The sequence below is a fragment of the Myxine glutinosa genome, chromosome 6 (genome assembly GCF_964187855.1).
Source record: "Myxine glutinosa chromosome 6, kmMyxGlut1.1, whole genome shotgun sequence".
In the NCBI taxonomy this organism is placed as follows: domain Eukaryota; kingdom Metazoa; phylum Chordata; class Myxini; order Myxiniformes; family Myxinidae; genus Myxine; species Myxine glutinosa.
This window is the reverse complement of record NC_136266.1, coordinates 177023620-177051335: the sequence shown is the minus strand read 5'-3', so window position 1 is coordinate 177051335 and position 27716 is coordinate 177023620. Positions and strand designations below refer to the sequence as shown.

At 44.0% G+C, this 27716-nt stretch overlaps 1 protein-coding gene across 1 annotated transcript in view; it reads right to left on the bottom strand.

Moving 5' to 3' along the window:
- LOC137429501 (uncharacterized) overlaps positions 1–27716 on the bottom strand; it is a 278822-nt gene that overhangs the window by 216648 nt on the left and 34458 nt on the right. Inside the window, exons 4-8 of the mRNA XM_078781105.1 lie at positions 21035–21164; positions 20585–20703; positions 18156–18259; positions 16743–16937; positions 10049–10230 (exon numbers count right to left, since the gene is read on the bottom strand). Coding sequence (XP_078637231.1) covers positions 10049–10230; positions 16743–16937; positions 18156–18259; positions 20585–20703; positions 21035–21164 — 730 coding nt within the window. The remainder of the gene's footprint in view (positions 1–10048; positions 10231–16742; positions 16938–18155; positions 18260–20584; positions 20704–21034; positions 21165–27716) is intronic.

The window sequence follows — 27716 nt, the reverse complement described above, 5'->3', positions numbered from 1 at the left end:
TCCACATGTCAAGTTTTGGCTTGAATGTGATTTTTCACATATCAAGTTTTGGCTTGAATGTGATTTTCCACATATCAAGTTTCGGCTTGAATGTGATTTTCCACATGTCAAGTTTTGGCTTGAATGTGATTTTTCACATATCAAGTTTTGGCTTGAATGTGATTTTCCACATATCAAGTTTCGGCTTGAATGTGATTTTCCACATGTCAAGTTTTGGCTTGAATGTGATTTTTCACATATCAAGTTTTGGCTTGAATGTGATTTTCCACATATCAAGTTTTGGCTTGAATGTGATTTCCCACATAGCAAGTTTTGGCTTGAATGTGATTTTCCACATATCAAGTTTTGGCTTGAATGTGATTTCCCACATAGCAAGTTTTGGCTTGAATGTGATTTTCCACATATCAAGTTTTGGCTTGAATGTGATTTTCCACATATCAAGTTTTGGCTTGAATGTGATTTTCCACATGTCAAGTTTTGGCTTGAATGTGATTTTCCACATATCAAGTTTCGGCTTGAATGTGATTTTCCACATGTCAAGTTTTGGCTTGAATGTGATTTTCCACATATCAAGTTTTGGCTTGAATGTGATTTTCCACATGTGAAGTTTTGGCTTGAATGTGATTTTCCACATGTCAAGTTTTGGCTTGAATGTGATTTTCCACACGGAAAGTTTTGGCTTGAATGTGATTTTCCACATAGCAAGTTTTGGCTTGAATGTGATTTTCCACATGTCAAGTTTTGGCTTGAATGTGATTTTCCACACGGCAAGTTTTGGCTTGAATGTGATTTTCCACATAGCAAGTTTTGGCTTGAATGTGATTTTCCACATGTCAAGTTTTGGCTTGAATGTGATTTTCCACATATCAAGTTTTGGCTTGAATGTGATTTTTCACATATCAAGTTTTGGCTTGAATGTGATTTTCCACATGTCAAGTTTTGGCTTGAATGTGATTTTCCACATATCAAGTTTCGGCTTGAATGTGATTTTCCACATGGCAAGTTTTGGCTTGAATGTGATTTTTCACATATCAAGTTTTGGCTTGAATGTGATTTTCCACATATCAAGTTTCGGCTTGAATGTGATTTTCCACATGTCAAGTTTTGGCTTGAATGTGATTTTTCACATATCAAGTTTTGGCTTGAATGTGATTTTCCACATGTCAAGTTTTGGCTTGAATGTGATTTTTCACATATCAAGTTTTGGCTTGAATGTGATTTTCGACATGTCAAGTTTTGGCTTGAATGTGATTTTTCACATATCAAGTTTTGGCTTGAATGTGATTTTCGACATGTCAAGTTTTGGCTTGAATGTGATTTTCCACATGTCAAGTTTTGGCTTGAATGTGATTTTTCACATATCAAGTTTTGGCTTGAATTGTGATTTTCGACATGTCAAGTTTTGGCTTGAATGTGATTTTTCACATATCAAGTTTTGGCTTGAATGTGATTTTCCACATGTCAAGTTTTGGCTTGAATGTGATTTTTCACATATCAAGTTTTGGCTTGAATTGTGATTTTCGACATGTCAAGTTTTGGCTTGAATGTGATTTTTCACATATCAAGTTTTGGCTTGAATGTGATTTTCGACATGTCAAGTTTTGGCTTGAATGTGATTTTCCACACGTCAGGTTTTGGCTTGAATGTGATTTTCCACACGTCAGGTTTTGGCTTGAATGTGATTTTCCACATATCAAGTTTCGGCTTGAATGTGATTTTCCACATGTCAAGTTTTGGCTTGAATGTGATTTTCCACATATCAAGTTTTGGCTTCAATGTGATTTTTCACATACCAAGTTTTGGCTTGAATGTGATTTTCCACATGTCAAGTTTTGGCTTGAATGTGATTTTCCACATATCAAGTTTTGGCTTGAATGTGATTTTCGACATGTCAAGTTTTGGCTTGAATGTGATTTTTCACATATCAAGTTTTGGCTGGAATGTGATTTTCCACATGTCAAGTTTTGGCTTGAATGTGATTTTCCACATGTCAAGTTTTGGCTTGAATGTGATTTTCCACATGTCAAGTTTTGGCTTGAATGTGATTTTCCACATGTCAAGTTTTGGCTGGAATGTGATTTTCCACATGTCAAGTTTTGGCTTGAATGTGATTTTCCACATGTCAAGTTTTGGCTTGAATGTGATTTTCCACATGTCAAGTTTTGGCTTGAATGTGATTTTCCACATATCAAGTTTTGGCTTGAATGTGATTTTCGACATGTCAAGTTTTGGCTTGAATGTGATTTTTCACATATCAAGTTTTGGCTGGAATGTGATTTTCCACATATCAAGTTTTGGCTTGAATGTGATTTTCCACATGTCAAGTTTTGGCTTGAATGTGATTTTCCACATATCAAGTTTCGGCTTGAATGTGATTTTCCACATGTCAAGTTTTGGCTTGAATGTGATTTTTCACATATCAAGTTTTGGCTTGAATGTGATTTTCGACATGTCAAGTTTTGGCTTGAATGTGATTTTTCACATATCAAGTTTTGGCTTGAATGTGATTTTCGACATGTCAAGTTTTGGCTTGAATGTGATTTTCCACATGTCAAGTTTTGGCTTGAATGTGATTTTTCACATATCAAGTTTTGGCTTGAATTGTGATTTTCGACATGTCAAGTTTTGGCTTGAATGTGATTTTTCACATATCAAGTTTTGGCTTGAATGTGATTTTCCACATGTCAAGTTTTGGCTTGAATGTGATTTTTCACATATCAAGTTTTGGCTTGAATTGTGATTTTCGACATGTCAAGTTTTGGCTTGAATGTGATTTTTCACATATCAAGTTTTGGCTTGAATGTGATTTTCGACATGTCAAGTTTTGGCTTGAATGTGATTTTCCACACGTCAGGTTTTGGCTTGAATGTGATTTTCCACACGTCAGGTTTTGGCTTGAATGTGATTTTCCACATATCAAGTTTCGGCTTGAATGTGATTTTCCACATGTCAAGTTTTGGCTTGAATGTGATTTTCCACATATCAAGTTTTGGCTTCAATGTGATTTTTCACATACCAAGTTTTGGCTTGAATGTGATTTTCCACATGTCAAGTTTTGGCTTGAATGTGATTTTCCACATATCAAGTTTTGGCTTGAATGTGATTTTCCACATATCAAGTTTCGGCTTGAATGTGATTTTCCACATGTCAAGTTTTGGCTTGAATGTGATTTTCCACATATCAAGTTTTGGCTTGAATGTGATTTTCGACATGTCAAGTTTTGGCTTGAATGTGATTTTTCACATATCAAGTTTTGGCTGGAATGTGATTTTCCACATGTCAAGTTTTGGCTTGAATGTGATTTTCGACATGTCAAGTTTTGGCTTGAATGTGATTTTTCACATATCAAGTTTTGGCTTGAATGTGATTTTCCACATGTCAAGTTTTGGCTTGAATGTGATTTTCGACATGTCAAGTTTTGGCTTGAATGTGATTTTCCACATGTCAAGTTTTGGCTTGAATGTGATTTTCCACATGTCAAGTTTTGGCTTGAATGTGATTTTCCACATATCAAGTTTTGGGGTTGAATGTGATTTCCCACATATCAAGTTTTGGCTGGAATGTGATTTCCCACATATCAAGTTTTGGGGTTGAATGTGATTTTTCACATTTCAAGTTTTGGCTTGAATGTGATTTTCCACAAGCAAGTTTTGGCTGGAATGTGATTTCCCACATATCAAGTTTTGGCTTGAATGTGATTTCCCACATATCAAGTTTTGGCTTGAATGTGATTTTCGACATGTCAAGTTTTGGCTTGAATGTGATTTTCCACATGTCAAGTTTTGGCTTGAATGTGATTTTCCACAAGCAAGTTTTGGCTGGAATGTGATTTCCCACATATCAAGTTTTGGCTTGAATGTGATTTCCCACATATCAAGTTTTGGCTTGAATGTGATTTTCCACATATCAAGTTTTGGCTGGAATGTGATTTCCCACATATCAAGTTTCGGCTTGAATGTGATTTCCCACATATCAAGTTTTGGGGTTGAATGTGATTTTCCACATATCAAGTTTTGGCTGGAATGTGATTTCCCACATATCAAGTTTTGGCTGGAATGTGATTTCCCACATATCAAGTTTTGGCTGGAATGTGATTTCCCACATGTCAAGTTTTGGCTGGAATGTGATTTTCCACAAGCAAGTTTTGGCTGGAATGTGATTTTCCACATGTCAAGTTTTGGGGTTGAATGTGATTTCCCACATATCAAGTTTTGGCTGGAATGTGATTTCCCACATGTCAAGTTTTGGCTGGAATGTGATTTTCCACAAGCAAGTTTTGGCTGGAATGTGATTTCCCACATATCAAGTTTTGGGGTTGAATGTGATTTTCCACATATCAAGTTTTGGGGTTGAATGTGATTTTCCACAAGCAAGTTTTGGCTGGAATGTGATTTCCCACATGTCAAGTTTTGGCTGGAATGTGATTTTCCACATATCAAGTTTTGGGGTTGAATGTGATTTTTCACATTTCAAGTTTTGGCTTGAATGTGATTTTCCACATATCAAGTTTTGGCTTGAATGTGATTTTCCACATATCAAGTTTTGGGGTTGAATGTGATTTCCCACATATCAAGTTTTGGGGTTGAATGTGATTTTTCACATAACAAGTTTTGGCTGGAATGTGATTTCCCACATATCAAGTTTTGGGGTTGAATGTGATTTTTCACATAACAAGTTTTGGCTGGAATGTGATTTTCCACAAGCAAGTTTTGGCTGGAATGTGATTTCCCACATATCAAGTTTTGGGGTTGAATGTGATTTTTCACATTTCAAGTTTTGGCTGGAATGTGATTTTCCACAAGCAAGTTTTGGCTGGAATGTGATTTCCCACATATCAAGTTTTGGGGTTGAATGTGATTTTCCACATATCAAGTTTTGGCTGGAATGTGATTTCCCACATATCAAGTTTTGGGGTTGAATGTGATTTTTCACATATCAAGTTTTGGCTGGAATGTGATTTTCCACAAGCAAGTTTTGGCTGGAATGTGATTTTCCACAAGCAAGTTTTGGCTGGAATGTGATTTTCCACAAGCAAGTTTTGGGGTTGAATGTGATTTTCCACAAGCAAGTTTTGGCTGGAATGTGATTTTCCACAAGCAAGTTTTGGGGTTGAATGTGATTTTCCACAAGCAAGTTTTGGCTGGAATGTGATTTTCCACAAGCAAGTTTTGGGGTTGAATGTGATTTCCCACATATCAAGTTTTGGCTTGAATGTGATTTCCCACATGTCAAGTTTTGGCTGGAATGTGATTTCCCACATGTCAAGTTTTGGCTGGAATGTGATTTTCCACAAGCAAGTTTTGGCTGGAATGTGATTTTCCACATATCAAGTTTTGGCTTGAATGTGATTTTCCACATATCAAGTTTTGGCTGGAATGTGATTTCCCACATATCAAGTTTTGGGGTTGAATGTGATTTCCCACATATCAAGTTTTGGGGTTGAATGTGATTTTTCACATATCAAGTTTTGGGGTTGAATGTGATTTTCCACAAGCAAGTTTTGGCTGGAATGTGATTTCCCACATATCAAGTTTTGGGGTTGAATGTGATTTTCCACATATCAAGTTTTGGGGTTGAATGTGATTTTCCACAAGCAAGTTTTGGCTGGAATGTGATTTCCCACATATCAAGTTTTGGGGTTGAATGTGATTTTCCACATATCAAGTTTTGGGGTTGAATGTGATTTCCCACATATCAAGTTTTGGCTGGAATGTGATTTCCCACATATCAAGTTTTGGGGTTGAATGTGATTTCTCACTGAATTGATTGATTTTCTGTTCCATATGTATGTATGTATGTATGTATGTATGTATATATATATAATAATCATACATATAAACACACACACACACACACACACACACACACACACACACAATACTGTTCAGTTTCTGTCTGAATGGCTCTACACTTTGAATGTCACCACTTAGAGGCTCACCACAGATTTTCTTGGTGAAAATGTTGTGCCTTGCCCGATAACACCACAACCACCCAGTGCTTGCAACAAAACCTGGGATGCCTAAATGTTTAGCGAGTCTTTCGGTGGCAGAATGAAGCTCAATGCCACGAATATCAACACATGCCACGACTCAATGCCACGAATATGACCCCAAAATCGAATCACTTAATATTTACAACATAATACATACCTGTACCAAGTTTGAATTAGATCACTTCAGCCGTTCTCAAGTTTTCGACGTATTAGAGATTTGACCTTTGGCCTCTTGACCCCAAAATCGAATCAGTTAATCTTTACATCATTATACGTGCTTGTACTAAGTTTGAATTCGATCACTTCAGCCATTCTCAAGTTATAGACCTATTACAGACTTTGACCTTTGACCTCTTGACCCCAAAATCGAATCAGTTCATCTTTACATCATTCTACATAAGTGTACCACATTTGGTCAGAATCCCATCACTGGTTCACAAGTTATCGCGGTAAAAGTATTTTTTTACCTAACATGACCTCTGACCTTTACCCTTTGACCTCGTGACCCCAAAATCCAATCAGTTCATCTTTACCTCATTGACCTATCACGGACGAATGGATGGACAGACGGGCAGCCGGGAAACCGGAAAACCGAGGGACGGACAGCCGGACAACGGGCAACCTGAAAGCATAATGCCTCCGGCGACTTCGTCGGTGGAGGCATACCTAATGAGAATGTGAACATAGAATAAACCAATGTCCCTCGATCATGGCTCGTCTCCACCAGCAAGTTGTTAGCTCGTGTCGGCGAGAACTAATCTGAGCGTGAATCAAACTCCTGGGCGTGTTCTGATGTTCGCCTTAAAGAGGTCCAGCCTCCCTCCCCAAAGAGTCTTAAAGATCCATTTGATGAAGAATTCATAGCCAGAAGCATGGCTTCAAGTTTCCATAGAAGCCATAAAACCACCCTATATATTACTGGATAGATAAAAATCACACATAAAACAAGATTCCAGACATACAGATTCATTTATGATCTGTCTTTTCAATGATTATAATCACTGAATATGATGCGCATTGGTGCTGATCATTAAGCCGGCTGTTCTCTTCATTTACCTGGCATCAAAAGGTGTCAATGTACCATTTGCAAAATGAAAACAGCATGATGGATTCGTCATCATCAATTTACCATTCTTTTGGCAGGTTCGGTGATGTCGAATCAGTTTTTGGTAAAGGGGTCAATGTTGGCAGCGTCGACCTCGGGGATGTCCGAGGTGCATCCATCTCACCCGAATCAACATGGCAGACATGACAGGCAATTGTTACCCTCTCTACACCTACACACACCTTCGACTCATGCACGTAGCACACCAGACACCTATCTCTTTCAGGTGACCTCAATACATGGGTTTCAAATTTCCTATAAACAACGTCAACGCAAATGGTAGTGATGTCATACATTCAACTACTGCCTCCAAACTCATAACTTTAACAATATCCTTGGTTTGGTTGGACAAACTATATTGAATCAATCCAAAAAAAACTTATTGGATATTTTAATAATTGTTTTGAGGTTTGAGGAATTAGAGAAACAACTTTTCTTACCTTGCAAAATATTCAGGTGACTCAATAGTTCAATTTTCAGCCACACCTAAAAGCCCTCTTAGAGGAGGTTATTATCGGTCACTGTGACGTCACCCAGCAAAGCGTGACATGAGTACAAGGCTTACAATGTGGAAGGGATTAGTGAACGTCTATTATGCAACTTTGGAGAACTTCTATTTAGTAAATTTGTGGTTACAAAACAATACCAGCACATTACCTGTAGAGTGATTGCGTCAGCGACGTGCACGCCACAGGCACAAGGCCCGCGATGCACGTGGCTCATAATTATCCTTTTAACTGTTGCTTTGGTCATTTTACACTGAAGGGAAAACTTATACGGAGGTCATGGCCATTGTGAATATGACGTCGTTGACTTCGCATAGCAGGAATCACCAACATGGCCGCCGTAGCCCGGAGATTGTGGGTGGAGTCCGGCGATCTGTCCAACCAATGGGTGGAACTTGGACGCACGCACGGACGGATGGGCGCATGCACGGACGGATGGGCGCACGCACGGACGGATGGGCGCATGCACGGACGGACGGGCGCATGCACGGACGGATGGGCGCATGCACGGACGGACGGGCGCATGCACGGACGGATGGACGCACGCACGGACGGATGGGCGCATGCACGGACGGATGGACGCACGCACGGACGGATGGGCGCATGCACGGACGGATGGACGCACGCACGGACGGATGGACGCACGCACGGACGGATGGGCGCATGCACGGACGGATGGACGCACGCACGGACGGATGGGCGCATGCACGGACGGATGGGCGCATGCACGGACGGATGGACGCACGCACGGACGGATGGACGCACGCACGGACGGATGGGCGCATGCACGGACGGATGGACGCACGCACGGACGGATGGGCGCATGCACGGACGGATGGACGCATGCACGGACGGATGGACGCACGCACGGACGGATGGGCGCATGCACGGACGGATGGGCGCATGCACGGACGGATGGGCGCATGCACGCATGGCTCCTTTAATATAGTATCTACCGTATAAAACACAATGTCGATTTGTGTGTTTGTGTGTTTGTACAGATGACTGTGCCCCCTCCATAGGTTAGGTTTTAAAGGCCAATGTTTTAACATGAATGTGTGTTCACGATGGTCTATTTTGGTGATAAAAAAAACTCGAAAACCATTTTCCATTAAAAAAAAATTACGTCTTTTATTGAAATTGTAGATGGTGCCTCGCAAACCGAGCCTCAAGGTCGGTGCACAGACCTTTTATTATTATTATTTTTTAATAACAATAAATACAAGGCACATGGAGGTGAAATTTGCCGCACATGATGTGAACCTCGCACAGAGTAAAAGAAGTGTTCATTTACATCCGTATGATGTCCAATAAATAAGGAAGATATAAGCACAGCTGACACTAGGCCGAGGCTTCACACTTTGGCACGCTCATGAGGCTGCACAGTCGAATAAACTGTTCCAACCCATAATTTTTGATGGGCTTTTTACGAGTATAATTATGTTTCATAATGTTATCAATGAAATGGTAATTTTACATGTCTGATTGGCATTAGCCATGGTGTGAGAAACTGTAAAATGATCCAGGTACATCTTCGTGCTCAGGTAGAGCAATCATGCTACAAGCATTTTCTAGTGTAGCTGCCAGAATTCCATGCACACAAAGGAAACACCCAATGAAGTACAATGATTCACTGCAAAGAGAACTAGAAAGCATCTGAAAATGCTGAGCCGATTTGTGTGAAAATGCTAAGCCGATTTGTCATTTGCGTGTGTTGATTTGTGTGATTTGTGTGAAAATGCTAAGCCGATTTGTCATTTGCGTGTGTTGATTTGTGTGATTTGTGTGAAAATGCTGAGCCGATTTGTCATTTGCGTGTGTTGATTTGTGTGGTTTGTGCATCTATTTGCATCCAGACGTCTAATTCTTCCATATTCTCCAGTTTGAAAAAAAATACAAAATGAAAATTGATGATTTTATGCAACCTTGACCTTTGACCTTTTGATATAAAAGCGACCTTTTGATTGGTGAACCAAATCAGTGACCCAATATACAAATTCTTAAAATTCCATGTCAATCGGATGGATGAAAATTGATGATTTTATGTGATGCTGACCTTTGACCTTTTGACAAAATTATTAACTTGCCTTGTCCATATTATCATCATAAAGCTTTGGTGAAATTTGATGACAATAGCTCAAATGGTTAAAAAAAAATTATGTCCCGGACAAGCAGACAGACAGACAGAGACAGAGACAGACAGAGACAGACAGAGACAAAGACAGACAGAGACAGAGACAGACAGACAGAGACTGATAGACACAGACAGAGACAAAGACAGAGACACACACACACACACACACACACACACACACACACACACACACACACACACACGTGATTACAAAACCCCATCTCCTGCTATACAGGGGACGGGCTAACAAAGAACTTGTCAACAATCACTGTCGAGTACATTTAGGAGACACACACATTCCATGTACTCACGCTATCGTTTCCCCAATAACTTCCATGGGACTGTTCCAAGTTCTCTCGTGGAAGCGGGTGTTTCCCAGCCAGCGGAGCAATATCCTCCATAAACCGGACCAGGAATGAGCTTCTTCGAGCCACACAATCCACTCCTCCAACTTGTCCAGTATCGAGCTATTTCCAGCCAACAAGTCCATCACCTTCATAAAACACCACTGTAATTAGATTTGGAGCTAAAGGGGCTTATAAACGGTTGGGTGAATCTAATACCACAAACAAAAGATAAGCACGTGGAAAGCAATTCCTGTAAATTGGAGTTTATCGTCGTACTTATAATGTTAAGCACCCACACGTTAAGGTCACCTATTAATTTTCAACACATTTATTCCAAATCCTCATCTTTTTGAGATAACCAGTGTCAAACATTTTTGGAAAATTTACTCAGATGGCTGAGCCTGGCTTTGGCTCTATAATAATAAGATTCAGATGTAAACTGTTATCCTTGAGCTTGTTGGCATGATCAAACTATCATTGACAAGAATGATACTCGGTAGAGAGTATACCTCCGCCAGGCTGAACAATTTACATTTTGTATCCACCAATAAGCCGAAACTGGATCTGGACTTGAACCAAAATCGAATCTGCTTGTTCTTGTTACAGACCCGACTCATCCAGCAAGTTTTGTCATGACTTGTCCACAACATTTTGAAAATCGGACTATAATCTGTTGTAGCGGTTACCGCTGGATGCACACAATCGCCTTGCACCGGCCAGAACACGGCCAGACGCGCCTCTCCCGGGCATGCCCGGACTCACTGTTCCCGGGCACGCCCGAACCTCCCGGGCACGCCCGGTCTCGTCTTTCCCGGGCATGCCCGCTCTCGCCTTTCCAGGGCTCGCCCAGAGCGTCCGGGCATGCCCGCTATCGCCTTTTCAGGGCTCGCCCAGAGCGTCCGGGCATGCCCGCTATCGCCTTTCCAGGGCTCGCCCAGAGCGTCCGGGCATGCCCGCTATCGCCTTTCCAGGGCTTGCCCAGAGCGTCCAGGCATGCCCGCTATCGCCTTTCCAGGGCTCGTCCAGAGCGCCCGGGCACGCCCAGCCTCGACTTGCCAGGCCGCAGCCAAACACGCCCGGGCAGGTCCAGACTCGCCTTTCCAAGGCTCGCCCTTGACACCCGGGCATGCCCGGTATAGCTTTTGCCGGGCAAACTTCCCGACATAAATGTGTATATATATTGCTGCCCGATAAACGGGCTTGTCAGAATACCTGAGCTGTTTTGTTTCAATAAAGCAACTCGGACGAATTCCGTCTTTGGTCGCGTCAATTCTTTCGACTCGCGTTGGAGCGCAGTTCCTTCATTGGTGACCTACCGACATGGATATGGCAGTGACGCTTAAACTGCCTACCTTCTGGGAGGCTCACGCGGCTGTTTGGTTCGCTCAGGCGGACTCTCAGTTCGCCCTGCGAGGCATCACCGCAGACGACACCCGCTTCCACCATGTTGTGGCGGCGCTCGGTTCCGCCACCGCGGCCCGCGCCTTGAGCCTCCTCGAGCACCCGCCGGCTGCTGACAAATACGACGCGCTGAAGACACTCCTCCTCGACGCTTTCGCCCTCTCACCGGCAGCACGCGCACGGCGCCTGCTCGCTCTGCCCGAGCTCGGCGACACGTGCCCGTCCGAGCGCATGGACTATATGCTCTCGTTGCTCGGTGAGCACTCTCCGGATTTTCTGTTCCGCGAGCTGTTCCTTCGCCAGCTGCCTCACCCGGTACGCCTTGCCCTGGCTGGCACGTTGATCACGGATTCCCGCGCCCTCGCCAGGGAAGCCGATAAGATCTCCTCGGCGGGCCAGCACATCGGCGCGGTTACCTGGAGCCCGCCGCCGTCCGAGGCGACGCCCACGACACCCGAGCGCCCTGCGCGGTTGGAGGCCGAACTGCCGGTGCAACTGGCGGCCGCCACGCCGCACCGCCCGCTTCCGACACGACGGCCGGGGCCTCCACCTGACCGGGCGTGGTGTTATTACCATGCCAGGTTCGGACACAAGGCTTGGACGTGCCGGCCCCCGTGCACTTTCGGCAGGTCGGGAAACGGCCGGGCCGGCGTTCATTCCCAGCCATGAGCGCCGGCCACTCGGGCAACTTGCTGTTTATTCGGGACAAAGCGTCTGGGCGGCATTTCCTGTGTGACACCGGCGCCCAACTGAGCGTCATACCCGCCTCCGAGCAGGACAGGCGGGACGCCGTTTGCGGCCCCTCTTTGGTCGCTGCTAATGGCTTGGCCATACGCACTTTCGGCCCACGCGTCGTCACCCTCTGCTTCGGCAGCCAGCGTTTTCAATGGACTTTTGTGACCGCCTGCGTCCATGGCTTTGCTGGGCGCCGACTTCCTCTGCGCGCACGGGCTGCTGGTCGACGTCAAACGTCGTCGCCTTGTCAACGCCGAGACCTTCAGCTCCCTGGCGTGCACGATGAGCAGCTCCGCGCCGACCGAACTGGCGTGCACCCTCCCGGCAGCGAACGAGTTCGCTCGCCTGCTCGCGGAATTCCCGGCCCTCACGCGGCCGACATTTTCGGCCATCGCGGTGCGGCATGGGATCGAGCACCACATACCCACTACGGGCCCGCCGGTCTACGCCAGGGCCCGCCGCCTCAACCCGGCCAAGCTCGCCGTGGCGAAGGCCAAGTTCGACACGTTGGAGCACCTCGGCATCGTGCGGCGCTCCGATAGCGCGTGGGCCTCGCCACTGCACATCGTGCCAAAGCCGGGGGGTGGATGGCGCCCGTGTGGCGACTACCGCCGTCTCAACGACGCTACCACCCCCGACAGGTACCCGATCCCGCATATTCAGGACTTTTCCGCCCGTTTGGCGGGACGGGTCATCTTTTCGAAAATTGACCTGATACGGGGCTACCACCAGGTACCTGTCCGGGCGGCCGACATCCCGAAGACGGCCGTCATCACGCCATTCGGCCTGTTCGAATTTTTGCGGATGCCGTTTGGCCTCAAGAACGCGGCCCAGGCGTTCCAGCGCTTGATGGACAGCGTGCTGCGCGACCTGCCGTTTCTTTTCGTCTATCTGGACGATATCCTCGTCGCCAGCACATCCCGCGCCGAGCACCTCCTCCACCTCCGAACACTGTTCGGTCGCCTCAGCGAGCACGGCTTAATTGTCAACCCGGTCAAATGCCACTTCGGCGCGACGACCGTTGACTTTTTGGGCCACCGCATCACCAAGACCGGGGCCGTACCGCTGCCGACCAAGGTCGAGGCCATCACCACGTTCCCGCGTCCCCGTTCCATCAAGGCCCTCCAAGAGTTCCTCGGCATGGTGAATTTTTATCACCGATTCGTGCCCCGCGCTGCTCAGCTCATGCGGCCCCTTTACGAGGCCCTCCGGGGCAAGCCGGCCAAGCATGACATTGTTTGGTCCGCGGCCATGGACGCGGCCTTCGCCAGCGCCAAACGGGCCCTCGCCGACGCAACGCTGCTGGCTCACCCGGTGCTCAACGCGCCCATCGCCCTCACTACGGACGCCTCCAACTACGCGGTGGGCGCCGTCCATGAGCAATGGGTGGACGGGGTTTGGCAGCCACTCGCTTTTTTCAGCCGGCAACTCCGGACTCAGCCGGACTTGAAGTTACAGGTCTTTGAGAATTCATTTCGTTCTATAAAGGGCAACTTTCATCGGATTTTCTTCCCGTTTTTTTTTCAACCGAGTCTAAAACTATGTTAGCGACTGTGAAAAATGAAATGATATATCGAATTTGATTTGAAATAAAACTGTGTGAGAGAGGAAGACACCACGGGCCTACAAAACAGGCCTCAAAGCTATGCGAGTTAATAAACTGGTGGATATTTGTTTATATGAAGCCTGTCCCAAAATGGGTGGAGCTGTGGTTCCCAGAATGGGTGGAGCTTTGAGGTTTTGTCTTCTCTGCAAGAACAAGAAGAAGAACAAGAAGAACAACAACAACAGCAGAGGGCACTCTATTAGCAGCGTCTGCGACGCGGCTAAAAAAAAACTTCTTGAAAAACCAATGTTGAGTCACATCGGCATGATTGATCTCTACTGTTATTGGTGGTATTGGGGTTCCGATTGTCATGGTCAATGGTCATGCCCACCCAGTTTCGTGTTGTTGTTAGTCCACAATCTAATGTTTCACACAATTTCCTGTCAAAAGGTACTATAACCATCAAGTGTATGGTACCACTCCAATGGTTCATACCACAGTTATATTGGGTTTGTCCCATATCACACCTACAGTTCCAAAGGTTAATCACATCACACCTACAGCTAAATTGGTATCCCATCACATCTATTGTTTTCCTGGTTCATCCCATCACATATATTGTTATCCTGGTTCATCTCATCACATCTATTGTTATCCTGGTTCATCCCATCACATCTATTGCTATCCTGGTTCATCCCATCACATATATTGTTATCCTGGTTCATCCCATCAGATCTATTATTATACTGGTTCATCCCCTCACATCTATTGTTATCCTGGTTCATCCCATCACATCTATTGTTATCTTGGTTCATCCCATCCCATCTATTGTTATCCTGGTTCATCCCATTACATCTATTGTTATCCTGGTTCATCCCAACACATCTATTGTTATCCTGGTTCATCTCATCACATTGAGAGCTCCGCTGGTCATCACACCTACAGCTCTCCTTGTTTGTCCCACCACACCTACAACGATAACGATTCATCCCCTCACACCTACTGTGTGTTTTAATATATCTTCTACATCTGTCAGATAATAACAGGTCCATATGTGCTGATACAATCTTATGAAATTGAAAATGACGCTCCTCTGGCTGAAAAAAAAGTACAACAAACAGTATGAGCAAGCAGAATTTTCCAATGCTAGTCATCTTTTTCAAAGGCAAGCTTTTCAAAACAAACGTCACTGCATCCAAGGAGGAAATGGTCACCATCCTCCACTTCAATAAAACAGTCATACTTCGAATTCTACAATTGTAGTACTTGGCTTAACCACCCCTTTACAGTCAGTGATCCACCTGGGGACAGGCTGACTGATAGAAACACACACCTGCTCCGTTCAGACAGTAGATTAATCATAAATACAAGCACCTGATGCTGTAAACAATGTCAATTTCGTGGAATATTTTTGAATATTTACTGTTCACTTCTTCATGAATGAAGGACATTCAAAATTGATTGGACAAGGTTATCCGTTGGCACTGTAGATCAGCAGTTCTTTGCTCGTTCTAAAGTGGGATGTCTGTTTGTTACACATCATTCATTTCATGAATCTGATATTGCTTCAGAGTTTAATCCAGAAGTTTGCTCCGTCAAACAATTATGGACTTTACTAAAATTAAGCATCGAGATGTCACAAAAAATGTAGATTATCCCAGGTCAAGAATGCTGGCAAATATGACTCACAACCAACTGCCACTCAGGTCGAAGCATTAACAATAGAGGATTGCAATTTTAAGTTCACTAAATCCACAGAAGAAGGGATTTCTCAAGATAGTGTTGAAATCCCCATCTATGGACACTTGGGCATGTCCAACGTTTCAGCAAGACAGGCCGCCGAAGCCTCAGCACACACGGCCAACTGGAATGGCTGGCACTCCGCTGTGAGCTTCTCAAACTTTTCAAAGTAGAATTTGGAATTTAGAATAGAGCAGCAGTATTACAATCCGGAACCTGGACTTTGGCCAGAGTACCAGCACAATATCCAACTCTTCTTAAAATCTACCATACCATCTTCAACGTACATCTACCAGTGAATGCTTGCAGATTGGACATCTGCCTTATAATCCGTCCGAAGGATGGCATACTTATTGATGCAACGCCCTGTCTGTGAAGCACCAGCTTAATAGTTTCTAGTCCGGTGAGGGATCGAACACAGACGAGACAGCTCGATAGTAAGTGCACTACCTCTGCACCGTCCGATCAAAATGCAAAATTGTAAACTCGCATCATCCATGAAATGGCCATAGCAACAATACTGTTAAGGTACAATGTACCGTGCCCTCCTGTGGTGCACCAAGTTTATATGGCCGGTATAAATTTAGATTTTAGATTTAGCAACCGTTGGTACCCGCCGGTCTAATGCTCATTTTGTTACGGCCGATCGCCACTCTGGGTGCGAGCAATGGCGGACCAATGGAAGAAAAGACATTCACAGACAGACAGAAAGGAAACGTTTAACAATTTGATTTATTTACAAATATTTAGAGTGAAACTTATCAATAGGAAAGAAAAAGGAACAAGAGGCAGAAACTTATCTTAATTTACACCTTATTCCGATCACTACGAATAAACACAAGGCGCCAGAACACATTCAAGGGGGAGGGGGCTGTACGAGGGTGTCCGGGCTCCCGATTGGTGGAGCCTGCCACTCCGCCCCCACAAGATCCCCTGAAGTTCTTCAGGCCCTGATTGGTAGAGTGTCGCTTCCCCTGCCCCCACAAACCCTCTTGAAGGGACTTTTACCTGGTGCTTTGATGGTGTGCCTTTGAGCCTGTGTGCATTTCCTGGCAAATTATCCCTTATGAGTGGAGGGCCTATCTTATCCCTTCCCCAACGCATAATGATATACTAACCCGAAATAAGGGGAAGGGCCAAGATAATGGTCTGCTATGAAATAAAACTATTCAAAGGGACCTGTATGGTGGTTGCCATTACTTTTTAGTGGTTTTCCAAAACCACAACAATACTTACTATGTTGTCTGCAGAAAAGGCCTCATTCTTCATCACCATCTCGAAAGCCTCCAGCACAACCACCACCAATGGGTCATCAGTGAGGCACCAGCGCTGTAGGATCACATTCACTTCTCCGGAGAAAAAGAGGTTTGTCTGGTTGTTTGGCAACAATGATTCACAGAGCACTTTCTTCAAGTGCCTTCCAGAAATGCCCTGCACAAAAAAGAAAATAAAGGATGCACCGAGACATTTCAACCCTAAGTTGTGATGGTGTTTGCAACTACATTGTAATTCCTTCATTTCATTTTCTCTTCTTATTATGTGTTGTGAATTATGAAACGGGTACTGCAACCAGTAATTAGCCCCTCCCCCCCCCCCCCCCCACCCCGCTCTCCGCATGGTGGGCGACGTGGTTTTGCAATCGCTTCTATGGGTGTGTAACCCCCGCTCTAGCAGGGAAAATGGCCTTAAAATGCCCGTTTTTGTTGTTGTTCTATGGGTGTATGCATGTGTATCTGTCCTGGCCATAACTTTTTAGGTCATCTCACCTCGATTCTCGAGGAGATAAACTTAGAAAATGCGTCATGATGTCCGGATGTCTGTCCGTCCGTCTGTTAACATTTTACTATTTTTTTTGCTACTCCTCCCTTATCAACTGGCTGATTGTTCTGAAACTTGACAAATTAATACAAGACAGTATCCCACACAATCACTCAGTCTTCGAATTTTCGATTTCAGATAATTGGGGCTCCCAGGGGTGTTAACCCCTGAAAATTTGGATCCCTACTCGTCCCATATTTACCAAAAGATTGCTCTGAATTGTCATCTGTAAATTGTGATCCCAGTGTTTCACAGGGAGGGAGAGGCATCAATGCGTGCCGTACATCATTTGGGCATTAAATGGGTGAGCCGGAGCCTTTGTCAACAAATTTTCAACAAACCTTTATGATATAAATATGGAGAAAATAATTTAAAATTGGGTCAAAATGTGAAAGGGCAAAGTCATAGTGACTATACATAGCCCATATTAGCCCCACCGCAGCGCGTCAAGCACGAGACGTCCCTTTTTTTATCGCTTTCATGTTTCTTTGTTCATTTTCCATTGAGCTTCAGTGTGTCTGACCAGGCCATAACATTTTTACCAATTGAGCTTCTGTCATCAAATCTTCAACAAACCTGTATTATGAGAATATGGATAACACCAATTAAGAAAATGTACAATTTTTTTTTCTTTGTGTCAAATTTAGTTTGAGTACAAAGCGCACGCAGACAGGCTTTGCATTTTGAGATGCTTTCTAGTTCCAGGATTTTAATGAGAAATAGGAGTGATGTATTGATATTAGAGAGAGGTGAAGAGCATAGGACATCCACCGGGGTCAGGGATTAGGGGGAGGGATGGGAAAGACTGCATGAATGGGTTACTTGTCTTACCTCGGGGTTTTGTTTGCTTGAGAAATAGAAAGTCTGGTGGACGTGTCTGATGAACTGTGTGAGCTCTTCCATTGAGTTTGTTTTCAGAGAACGCTGTTCAAAAGCTGACAAACAAATGGGCATTCGTTCAGGCTGCCCCATTAATAAAGTCTTCACAAAAAGATCTATTCATTAATGTAACTTGTGGATTATATCATGAGTTTGAATCCAAATTTATCAAATACAACAGAGTAGTGAAAATCGCATTTCCTTTCTCGATTACGACATTCAGAAACTGATGTGACGAGTAAAACCAGTTTTCAATGACAACCTCGCTTTTGCTTTTGCCTCGCTCGCAACAACCTTTTCTGGCAATCCCTTCAATCTATACTATATAGGTGGTGGAATAAGTTTCAATCTATACTATATAAGAGAGCCATTTGTCTGTGCGTGTCTTTGTGTGTGTGTGTTTGTTACCATTTTTGTCAGAGATACCTGAACAGATCTTCGCCAAACTTTCAGGAGTTCATCAATGAGCGTAGGGGAGTGTTTTAGGGCCAAAAAAATTTTGAAAAATTTGATTGGCAAAAAAAGTTCGTTTTGATTTGATTTTTTTGGAATCACTCTGTAGTGCCTGAGACTTTGGAGCTATGTAAACGGTAATCTACTATATATATAAAATACAATATCAGTTTGTGTGTTTGTACAGATGTCTGTCCCCTTTCATAAGGGTAGGTTTTAAAAGCCAATCTTTAAATACGATTGTGTGTTTACTACGGTCTATTTTTTGAGGATAAAACAAACTCGAAAAACATTTTCCATAAAAGAGTAATTATGTCTCTTCTATTGGAATTGTAGACGGTGGCTTGTAAACCGAGCATCATGGGCGGTGTACAAAAGCGTTTTTTAAATTCACAATAAATATAAGGTGCAGGGAGGTGAAATTTACAGATGCGCAGTCTGCGCAACATGCGCAGGGTAAAACGAGTGTTCATTTACTTCCATAGGATATCTAATAAATAAAGAAGATATAAGCATGCGTGACACTAGGCCCAGGCTTCAGACTTTGTTTGGCACACACATGGGGCTGCACCGTCGAATACTGTTCCAACCCGTCATATTTGACACACTTTTTACTACATAGTATTAAATGATCCCCAATTAGTGTGTGTGTATGTGTGTGTGATACTATCTATCTATAATTCCAGTAATCTCTGTGTGTATGTGTGTGTGTCTGTGTGTGTGTGTGTGTGTGTGTGTGTGTTTGTCTGTGACCGCTGTTTCTCGACAACCACGGGTCCGATATACTTGAAACTTGCCAGGTATATTGCTGGGGACCCGAGGATGTGCCTTTTCAAGGTTTGAAATTAATCGGACAAGTGGTTCCCAAGGTATGGTCACCGTACTCGCAAGCCGTTCGCTTTGGCTTTGCGAATGGACCAAACCATTTCATGTAAATAGAGGGGGGGGGTTCTGTGGTTGTTACTGCCACGTGGTTTCAAAGTTTTTTTTTGTTGTTGTTGTTTGCACGCATGTTTTTTTGCACCCACGTACGGGCACGCCCTAGTAATATTAAATATAAATTTTCTTCAGTGGGTGTCGGGAAGTGTTTCGGCATCCACTAAAAATAGGAAAAAACAAAAAAATTGATTTCTTCAAAATGCCAACAGGATTTTAACATCACCGGGCAACGCTGGGTACTCCTGCTAGTACTTGATAGGAATAATAGTACATGTTGTTTTCTATTGGAATGACAAGTTGTCATGTGACATTTTTAGCATACTTCAGAGTAATACGGAAACATCAAGCCAAAAATAAATGTGGAATACTTTGGTGAAATTACAGAGAAGAAGCCCCAGTTCCATAGATCTGAGATGTGATTCAATTGTGAATGTTAAAAAGATTCCACAGTATTTAGGCCTCTGAAAAGAATAGGCCATTGTGTGCTGGTGCCCTTGTCAAATTACAAGTTATTTCTCGAACCTGTACCGAAAGCTGGGCTGGCAGGGGGGGGGGGGGGGGGGGGGAGGGCATAGAGGTAGGCACACTCGCCTCTAATCTGTATGGCTTGGGTTTGAATCCCGGCCCAGCTATAAACTGTCATCCTGGTGCGTCACAGTGAGGGCGAGGCATCAATGTGGAGGCCGTCCCTCGGATAGACGTTAAACCGGCATCAGTCGGTGGATGTTAAAGATCCCGGGGTGTCATTCGTGAAGAGTAGACGAGCCGTCACCGCACCGCGAACAAGTTCCAAATTCCTTCCCAAACTACCGCTGGGAAAGCAATGGCAAACCACCCAATACAACCCTTGACAAGAAACTGCTTCGGCAGCACTGATGCTCTGTGCAGAGTACGTTAAATCAGAATCAGAATCTTCACAGACAGAATGTCGAATTCACTGTGGAATTGAATAAAAACGAAAAGCCATGATATTATTTATCTCCACTCACAGTCGACGAGTTTTTGAATCTTCTGTTTCAATCTGTTTGTCCCATTTATGAGAGTCGATTGCTTCCCAAAACTTCGGAGTACCTCCAGAAAATTTTCGTTCCCTCGACTGTCCGCGGACCTGCAGAGTAAGAATCACCACGTGGAAGCTGTTTTTACACAGAGTTCCAGCAAAACATTCACACCTGGGCCAGGTACGAATCGCTAAGGTATTAGGCTACTTTTAGTCATTAAAAAGGTTCAAGTTTGGTCATCAACTTTTGGGTAAATATCAGATTTACTGTAGGTAAATAAATAGTATTACTGTACATGTGTCTCTGATATCATAAGGATGAAGTCTACATGAACATCCTAGATCCCCCCCCCCTTGTCACCCCCCCCCCCCCCCCCAATTGTCTTCTCTTGTGAAATAACAATATGGTTGTAAACATGTCAGATGTCACTCTGCCTACCGTGTGTGCCGGTGACGACGAGGATGCTCTCCTTCAGGCTGATTCTGGCATTCAAGTTCCCAGTCGCACACCAAAGATTCCACGAAGGGTAAGAAACCTGAGCTCGGCAGGCTTTGCGGTGGCAGGTAACCTGTGAGCAGGTGTGGGACATGTCACTTTGAAATAAATTAATAAATACTTACGATTATTTCGCAATAGAGCATGTTTGAGCATGTCAATATTAGCTGTTTGACCATTCCATAGTTTAACCGATATTTCAATGTAACCTTTCATCAAATCTGCAACCGGCAAAGTTGATTGGTCGAGATGACATGAAATGCCGTAACATTTTGTCCAAGTACTGCTAAAAGCAGGGTTTTTGAAAGTGTCAAGAAGGTGATTTGAGTTTTGCAGTGTTTATGTCGATAATTAAATTGAAATCCCCAAAAAATTAATAGGTGTAGAAAAAAAACAACATTTTTGGGACGTTTACCGCCGTTGATGCAGCGTCTTTTACACCACCTTATTTAATTATTTAACACATTACATTAGTTGTTCACGCCTGTTTGTGTCCTTCACGACGTTCTCAAAATGGCAACTTTCCTGTTTGGAATGATTTTCAATTTCAACACGTACACAATGTGACGTCACTGGCAATCTCGTAAATCGACAGTCTCGGGTTTTTTCGGCACTTTGTGATTGGCAAATAAAAAAAACTCACAGGTTTGCTTTCACTCACATGTTTAATCCATCTCTGGCTTCACTCACAGGTTTAATCCATCTCTGCCTTCACTCACAGGTTTAATCCATCTCTGGCTTCACTCACAGGTTTAATCCATCTCTGGCTTCACTCACAGGTTTAATCCATCTCTGGCTTCACTCACAGGTTTAATCCATCTCTGGCTTCACTCACAGGTTTAATCCATCTCTGGCTTCACTCACAGGTTTAATCCATCTCTGCCTTCACTCACAGGTTTAATCCATCTCTGGCTTCACTCACAGGTTTAATCCATCTCTGGCTTCACTCACAGGTTTAATCCATCTCTGGCTTCACACACATGTTTAATCCATCTCTGGCTTCACTCACAGGTTTAATCCATCTCTGCCTTCACTCACAGGTTTAATCCATCTCTGGCTTCACTCACAGGTTTAATCCATCTCTGGCTTCACTCACATGTTTAATCCATCTCTGGCTTCACACACATGTTTAATCCATCTCTGGCTTCACTCACAGGTTTAATCCATCTCTGGCTTCACTCACAGGTTTAATCCATCTCTGGCTTCACTCACATGTTTAATCCATCTCTGGCTTCACTCACAGGTTTAATCCATCTCTGGCTTCACTCACAGGTTTAATCCATCTCTGGCCTCACTCACAGGTTTAATCCATCTCTGGCTTCACTCACAGGTTTATTTCATCTCTGGCTTCACTCACAGGTTTAAATCCATCTCTGGCTTCACTCATAGGTTTAATCCATCTCTGGCTTCACCAACAGGTTTAATCCATCTCTGGCTTCACTCACAGGTTTAAATCCATCTCTAGCTTCAATCATAGGTTTAATCCATCTCTGGCTTCACTCATAGATTTAATCCATCTCTGGCTTCACTCACAGATTTAATCAAAAGACAGCAAGTTGTACTGAACAAACATGTCACACGTGTATCTGTGAGTGTCAATGAAGATGTAAAATGAAGTAAAACACACAAAACATGATCTTTTATAACACGTAATTGTTGCTGTCCTGGTTGTTGGTGTTTGTGCTGCTCATTCCATGTACTTTTATGTATTTTTCTATTTCTTCGAGAAGTATTACTACACTAGCAAAGGCACCCATCAATGACGCGGTTTTGTAGATGTCTGACGTGAAATGACCAATTTCCTTTGAAGTGTGTGTATATAGATATTTTTTTTTTTTTTTTTTTATTTTTTACAAGATCGAGGCTCGTGTAAGAGCTAACATTAATGCCAAATATATATATATACGTATATATAATTGGTAGAAATTGGTAGAAACGGGAGTTCAGTAAAATATTCAGTGAGCATACGTCGCAATGGGTGCAGCTGGCAACCTCGACAACCATGTTCCATTCTATCAGCTCCATACTCGTTGTACCTCCGAAGTACTGCTCGGGATTGAAGGTGATATAATGCAAGCTCAAGTGGGAAACGGGTTTAGGCATGTTTTGGGACTACAGGCTGATGGAAGATCACCAAAGTTCTTTCCTTACCAACCGACCACCTCCAGGCACCTATCCCTCTCCACATTGTTTCTTCAGCTCCCGACCTCCCACCCAACCACCCCCCCCCCCCCCACCCACCTATCTATACTCCACACAGCATTGCTTTCAGCAATTTCCCACAGCATTTCATTCTGGTTTCCCATTCGATGAGATCCATAGATAAGTAGTTTCAGTTTCACTTTTCAACATCAGTTTCGCTTTGAGATATCAGTTTCACTTTTCAACATCAGTTTCGCTTTGAGATATCAATTAAGATTCGTCATTGCAACTTGTGATGCGACGCAAATATTGCACAGAAAAGTTCATCAAAACCGATTTTGGGAGGAATTTTTTTCAAATTTCCTAATAGTGGGGTGTCAGGACACTCACACATGAAAGCCCACAGAATCTTGTTTCTCACAGTCTGAGAGTCCTTTAGGTGCTTTTTTGCAAACTCCTAGCGGGCTTTCATGTGTCTTTCACTGAGGAGAGGCTTCCGTCTGGCCACTCTGCCATAAAGCCCAGATCGGTGGAGTGTTGCAGTGATGGTTGTCCTTCTGGAAGTTTCTCCCATCTCCACACAGGATCTCTGGAGCTCAGCCAGAGTGACCATCGGGTTCTTGGTCACCTCTCTTACCAAGGCCCTTCTCCCCCGATTGCTCAGTTTGGCCGGGCGGCCAGCTCGAGGAAGAGTCCTGGTTGTTCCAAACTTCCTCCATTTAAGAATTATGGAGGCCACTGTGCTCTTGGGAATCTTCAATGCAGCAGAGATTTTTTTTGTAGGCTTCCCCAGATCTGTGCCTCGACACAATCCTGTCTCTGAGCTCTGCATGCAGTTCCTTCGACCTCATGGTTTGGTTTTGCTCTGATATGCATTGTCAGCTGTGAGACCTTATATAGACATGTTTGTGCCTTTCCAAATAATGTCCAATCAATAGAATTTACCACAGGTGGACTCCAATCAAGGTGTAGAAACATCTCAAAGATGATCAAGAGAAATGGGAGCCACCTGAGCTAAATTTCAAGTGTCATAGCAAAGGGTCTGAATACTTATGTAAATGTGATATTTCAGTTTTTTCTTTTTAATAAATTTGCAAAACTTTCTATAATCCTGTTTTCTCTTTGTCATTATGGGGTATTGAGTGTAGATTGATGAGGGAAAAAATGAATTTAAACGATTTCAGCACAAGGCTGCAACATAACAAAATGTGAAAAAAGTGAAGGGGTCTGAATACTTTATGAATGCACTGTATATGGTCGACTTGTTAGCCACTTTCTTATTAAAACTATTGTTCAAGGAGTTATTCAAGCAATTGTCTAAGCAGTTAGTCACCACCATATTGTAGCACAGTTAAAAGATAAATAAAAATGTCACTATATAATTGGGTCTGAGTATAATTGTCCAGTTTATTTTTTAAAAAACATGTTTCAGCTTATCGGGCCTATGACCCTTGGTCTTTTTGTGGATATACGCCGATACCGGCAAAATTATTGCTTCTATGGGCAATATACTTGAAATAGAAGTTGTTACTCCTGATCCTGAATCCATACATACCTCATATGTTCAGATCAGATTATCCAATCAAACGTTATAACAGTTTCCATATTTCGCATAGGCCGGTGGGGGGTCGGGAACCCCCCACGTCCCCAGAAGCCCCATTTTTTATCTGAGTGCTTGAAACTTGTTACGGATTCGTCACTTCCGTTGTTGTGGTTTTCATCCACTGTAAACATTTTTGATTCCATGTACTATTATTGTTGTCGCTTAAGGGAAGTAGGGATTACTATTTTCAAAAGGTAAAAAAGATAATGTTTTAACCGGAACCGGACAACGACGAAGAGGGAGAGGAGGAGGAGAAGGCAGAGCGAGCGAGTCAGACAAGAAGCCTAGCTGCTTCGAGGTCTGGAGCGAACGATTGGCAAACGAGGGTCACAAGTGAACTTTGGGTTTCCCAGGAAAGGGATTCCTGCGACAGAGTTGTTATAGCTGTGACAGATCAACCTGCGTGTCAGGTTTTGCGGTTGATTCCGAGGAGAATCATCGTAGTGCCATTATGCCTCGAGAACGTTAACACTCTTGATATTGGCCAAATATTTTAACTTGGAGGTCCGAGTTAATATGAAGAAAGCAGAGATGCAGACATTGGTGGTAGAATATCTGGTGGGACAATGAACATGGAAAGAGGTAGCCTTGGATTGGTTACCCAAGGAAAAAGAAAATGTGGAGCTCCGGAAAATGGAGATGCAACTGCAGAGCCAGGAAAGGTTAAAAGCAGAGGAAAGGAAAGCAGAAAAGGAAAGAGCAGAACAGGAACGAGAACTCGAGGAGAGAAGAGCAGAGGAAAGGAGAGCTGAAAGGGAACTCGAGGAAAGAAGAGTAGAACAGGAACGAGAACTCGAGGAGAGAAGAGCAGAGGAAAGGAGAGCTGAAGAAGAAAGAAGAGCAGAGGAAAGGAGAGCCGAAAGGGAGTGAAAGGAATGTGACATGGAGTATCAGAAGGAACTTAAACTCAAGGAGCTGGAATTAATGGGAGAACGGAGAGAAGTAGTATCCATGCCGGCTAGTTCGACAACTAGTCAGAACACTTGGGATGTTGGTCGTCATGTGAGGCTGGTTCCACCCTTCAATGAAAAGGAGGTAGCCAAGTTTTATTAATACTTTGAGAAAGTGGCTCAAATGCTAAAATGGCCTGTGGGGTCCTGGACTATGTTAGTGCAAAGTGTTCTGGTGGGTAAAGCTCAAGATATCTATTCGGCTTTACCGATTGACCAATGTGCAGATTATGAGATAGTGAAGAAAACCATTCTCAAAGCCTATGAATTGGTCCCTGAAGCTTACCGGCAAAAATTCCGGAATGCCAGGAAGAGGGAGAGTGAGACCCATGTGGAGTTTGCCAGAATGAAGGAAACCATGTTTGATCTGTGGTGTGACTCGAAGGGGATTGGGAAAGACTTCAACCTGTTGCGACAATTGATCTTGCTGGAGGAATTCAAACAGTGTGTCCACGCGGACATTAAAGTACATCTGGATGAAAAGAAAGTACCAGAGATGTATGAGGCAGCAACCGTGGCAGATGACTATGCCTTGACACACAGGATGGGGTTCCACAAACCTAACTTCCCGCCTAGAGTTAGCCAGGGGAGTTATGGTAAATCAGGGGCGGAGAACAAATATTCATGGAGGCGGCCTAGAGATGACTATGGGGACAAATCTGATACCACGAATTTTAGGGATCAGAAGACTACAGTTCCAAGACAGACTTATCTTCCGGGGGGCCCGAGGCAGACCTCGAGTTTTTCCTCCGGGCCTACTTGCGCTTTTTGCAAGAAACCTGGGCATTTGATGTCCCAATGTTACGCCCTGAAAAGGAAAAATCAGGGACAGAGTCAGACTAGTACAACGCCGAATGCATTGGCCAATGCGAGAAATCTTCCTTGGAGGACAGTGCCTTGTGAAGGTTCCCATGCCAAAGTTATGGCACCACAGAACGACCTTGTTCAAGAGGGTTACAAACCTTTTATTTCAGAGGGGTTTGTGTCACTGGATGGAGACTTAACGAACCAGAGACCTGTTAGGGTATTGAGGGACACAGGAGCACATCAATCTTTGATGCTTGAGGGCATTTTGCCACTGTCAGAGAAGACGGCAACTGGTGTTAGTGTTCTTTTACAGGGGGTTGGTGGCTATGTTAAAGCTCCACTTCATGTCATCCATTTGAAGTCTGATTTAGTGTCAGGACCGGTCACCGTAGGTTTACAAGCCACTCATCCTGTAGCAGGAATCTCTTTTGTTATCGGGAATGATTTGGCCGGTGGTCGAGTTTCTGGTAATCCGCTGTTTGTTGAAAAGCCTAGTATGGAAAATAACACCGCACAGTTAGAGCAGGAGATTCCGGGTATCTTTCCATCCTGTGCCGCGATTCGTGCTATGGGTAGGAAGCGCTCTAAAGAGAAGGAGAAGGTACTGACGTCACGCTTTGCACAGGCACTTCTTGTCGAGTACCCTGAAACGAAGTGTCAGCACACACAAGTCAGGGATGGAGGCAATGTTGGCAAGCTCTTTGTAGGTGGACTGAACTTTGACACAAGTGAGGATGTTCTGGGCTCTATCTTTGGCAAATATGGACCACTCTTGTAAGTGCGGCTGATAAAAGACAGGGAGACGCAAAAGTCGAGAGGGTTTGGCTTTGTCACATTTGAAAACACAAAGGACGCCAAAGATGCAGAACAGGCTTTGAATGGCAAGGATTTGGATGGTCGGACCATAACAGTAGAGAAGGCAGGCCATGGGGTCGAGGAGGCTACGGAGGAGGAAAACGTGGAGGTAGTTTCAGGGGTGGCTATGGCTCCCGGGGTGGGAGTAGTAGTTTTGGTGGTGGCCACAGTCGTGATTACTACGGCGGCTCCCAGCAGCAGCAGCGCAGTTTTGGCAACTCTCGACGGGATGACTATTGCGGTGGTAGCCGAGATGGGGACCACTACT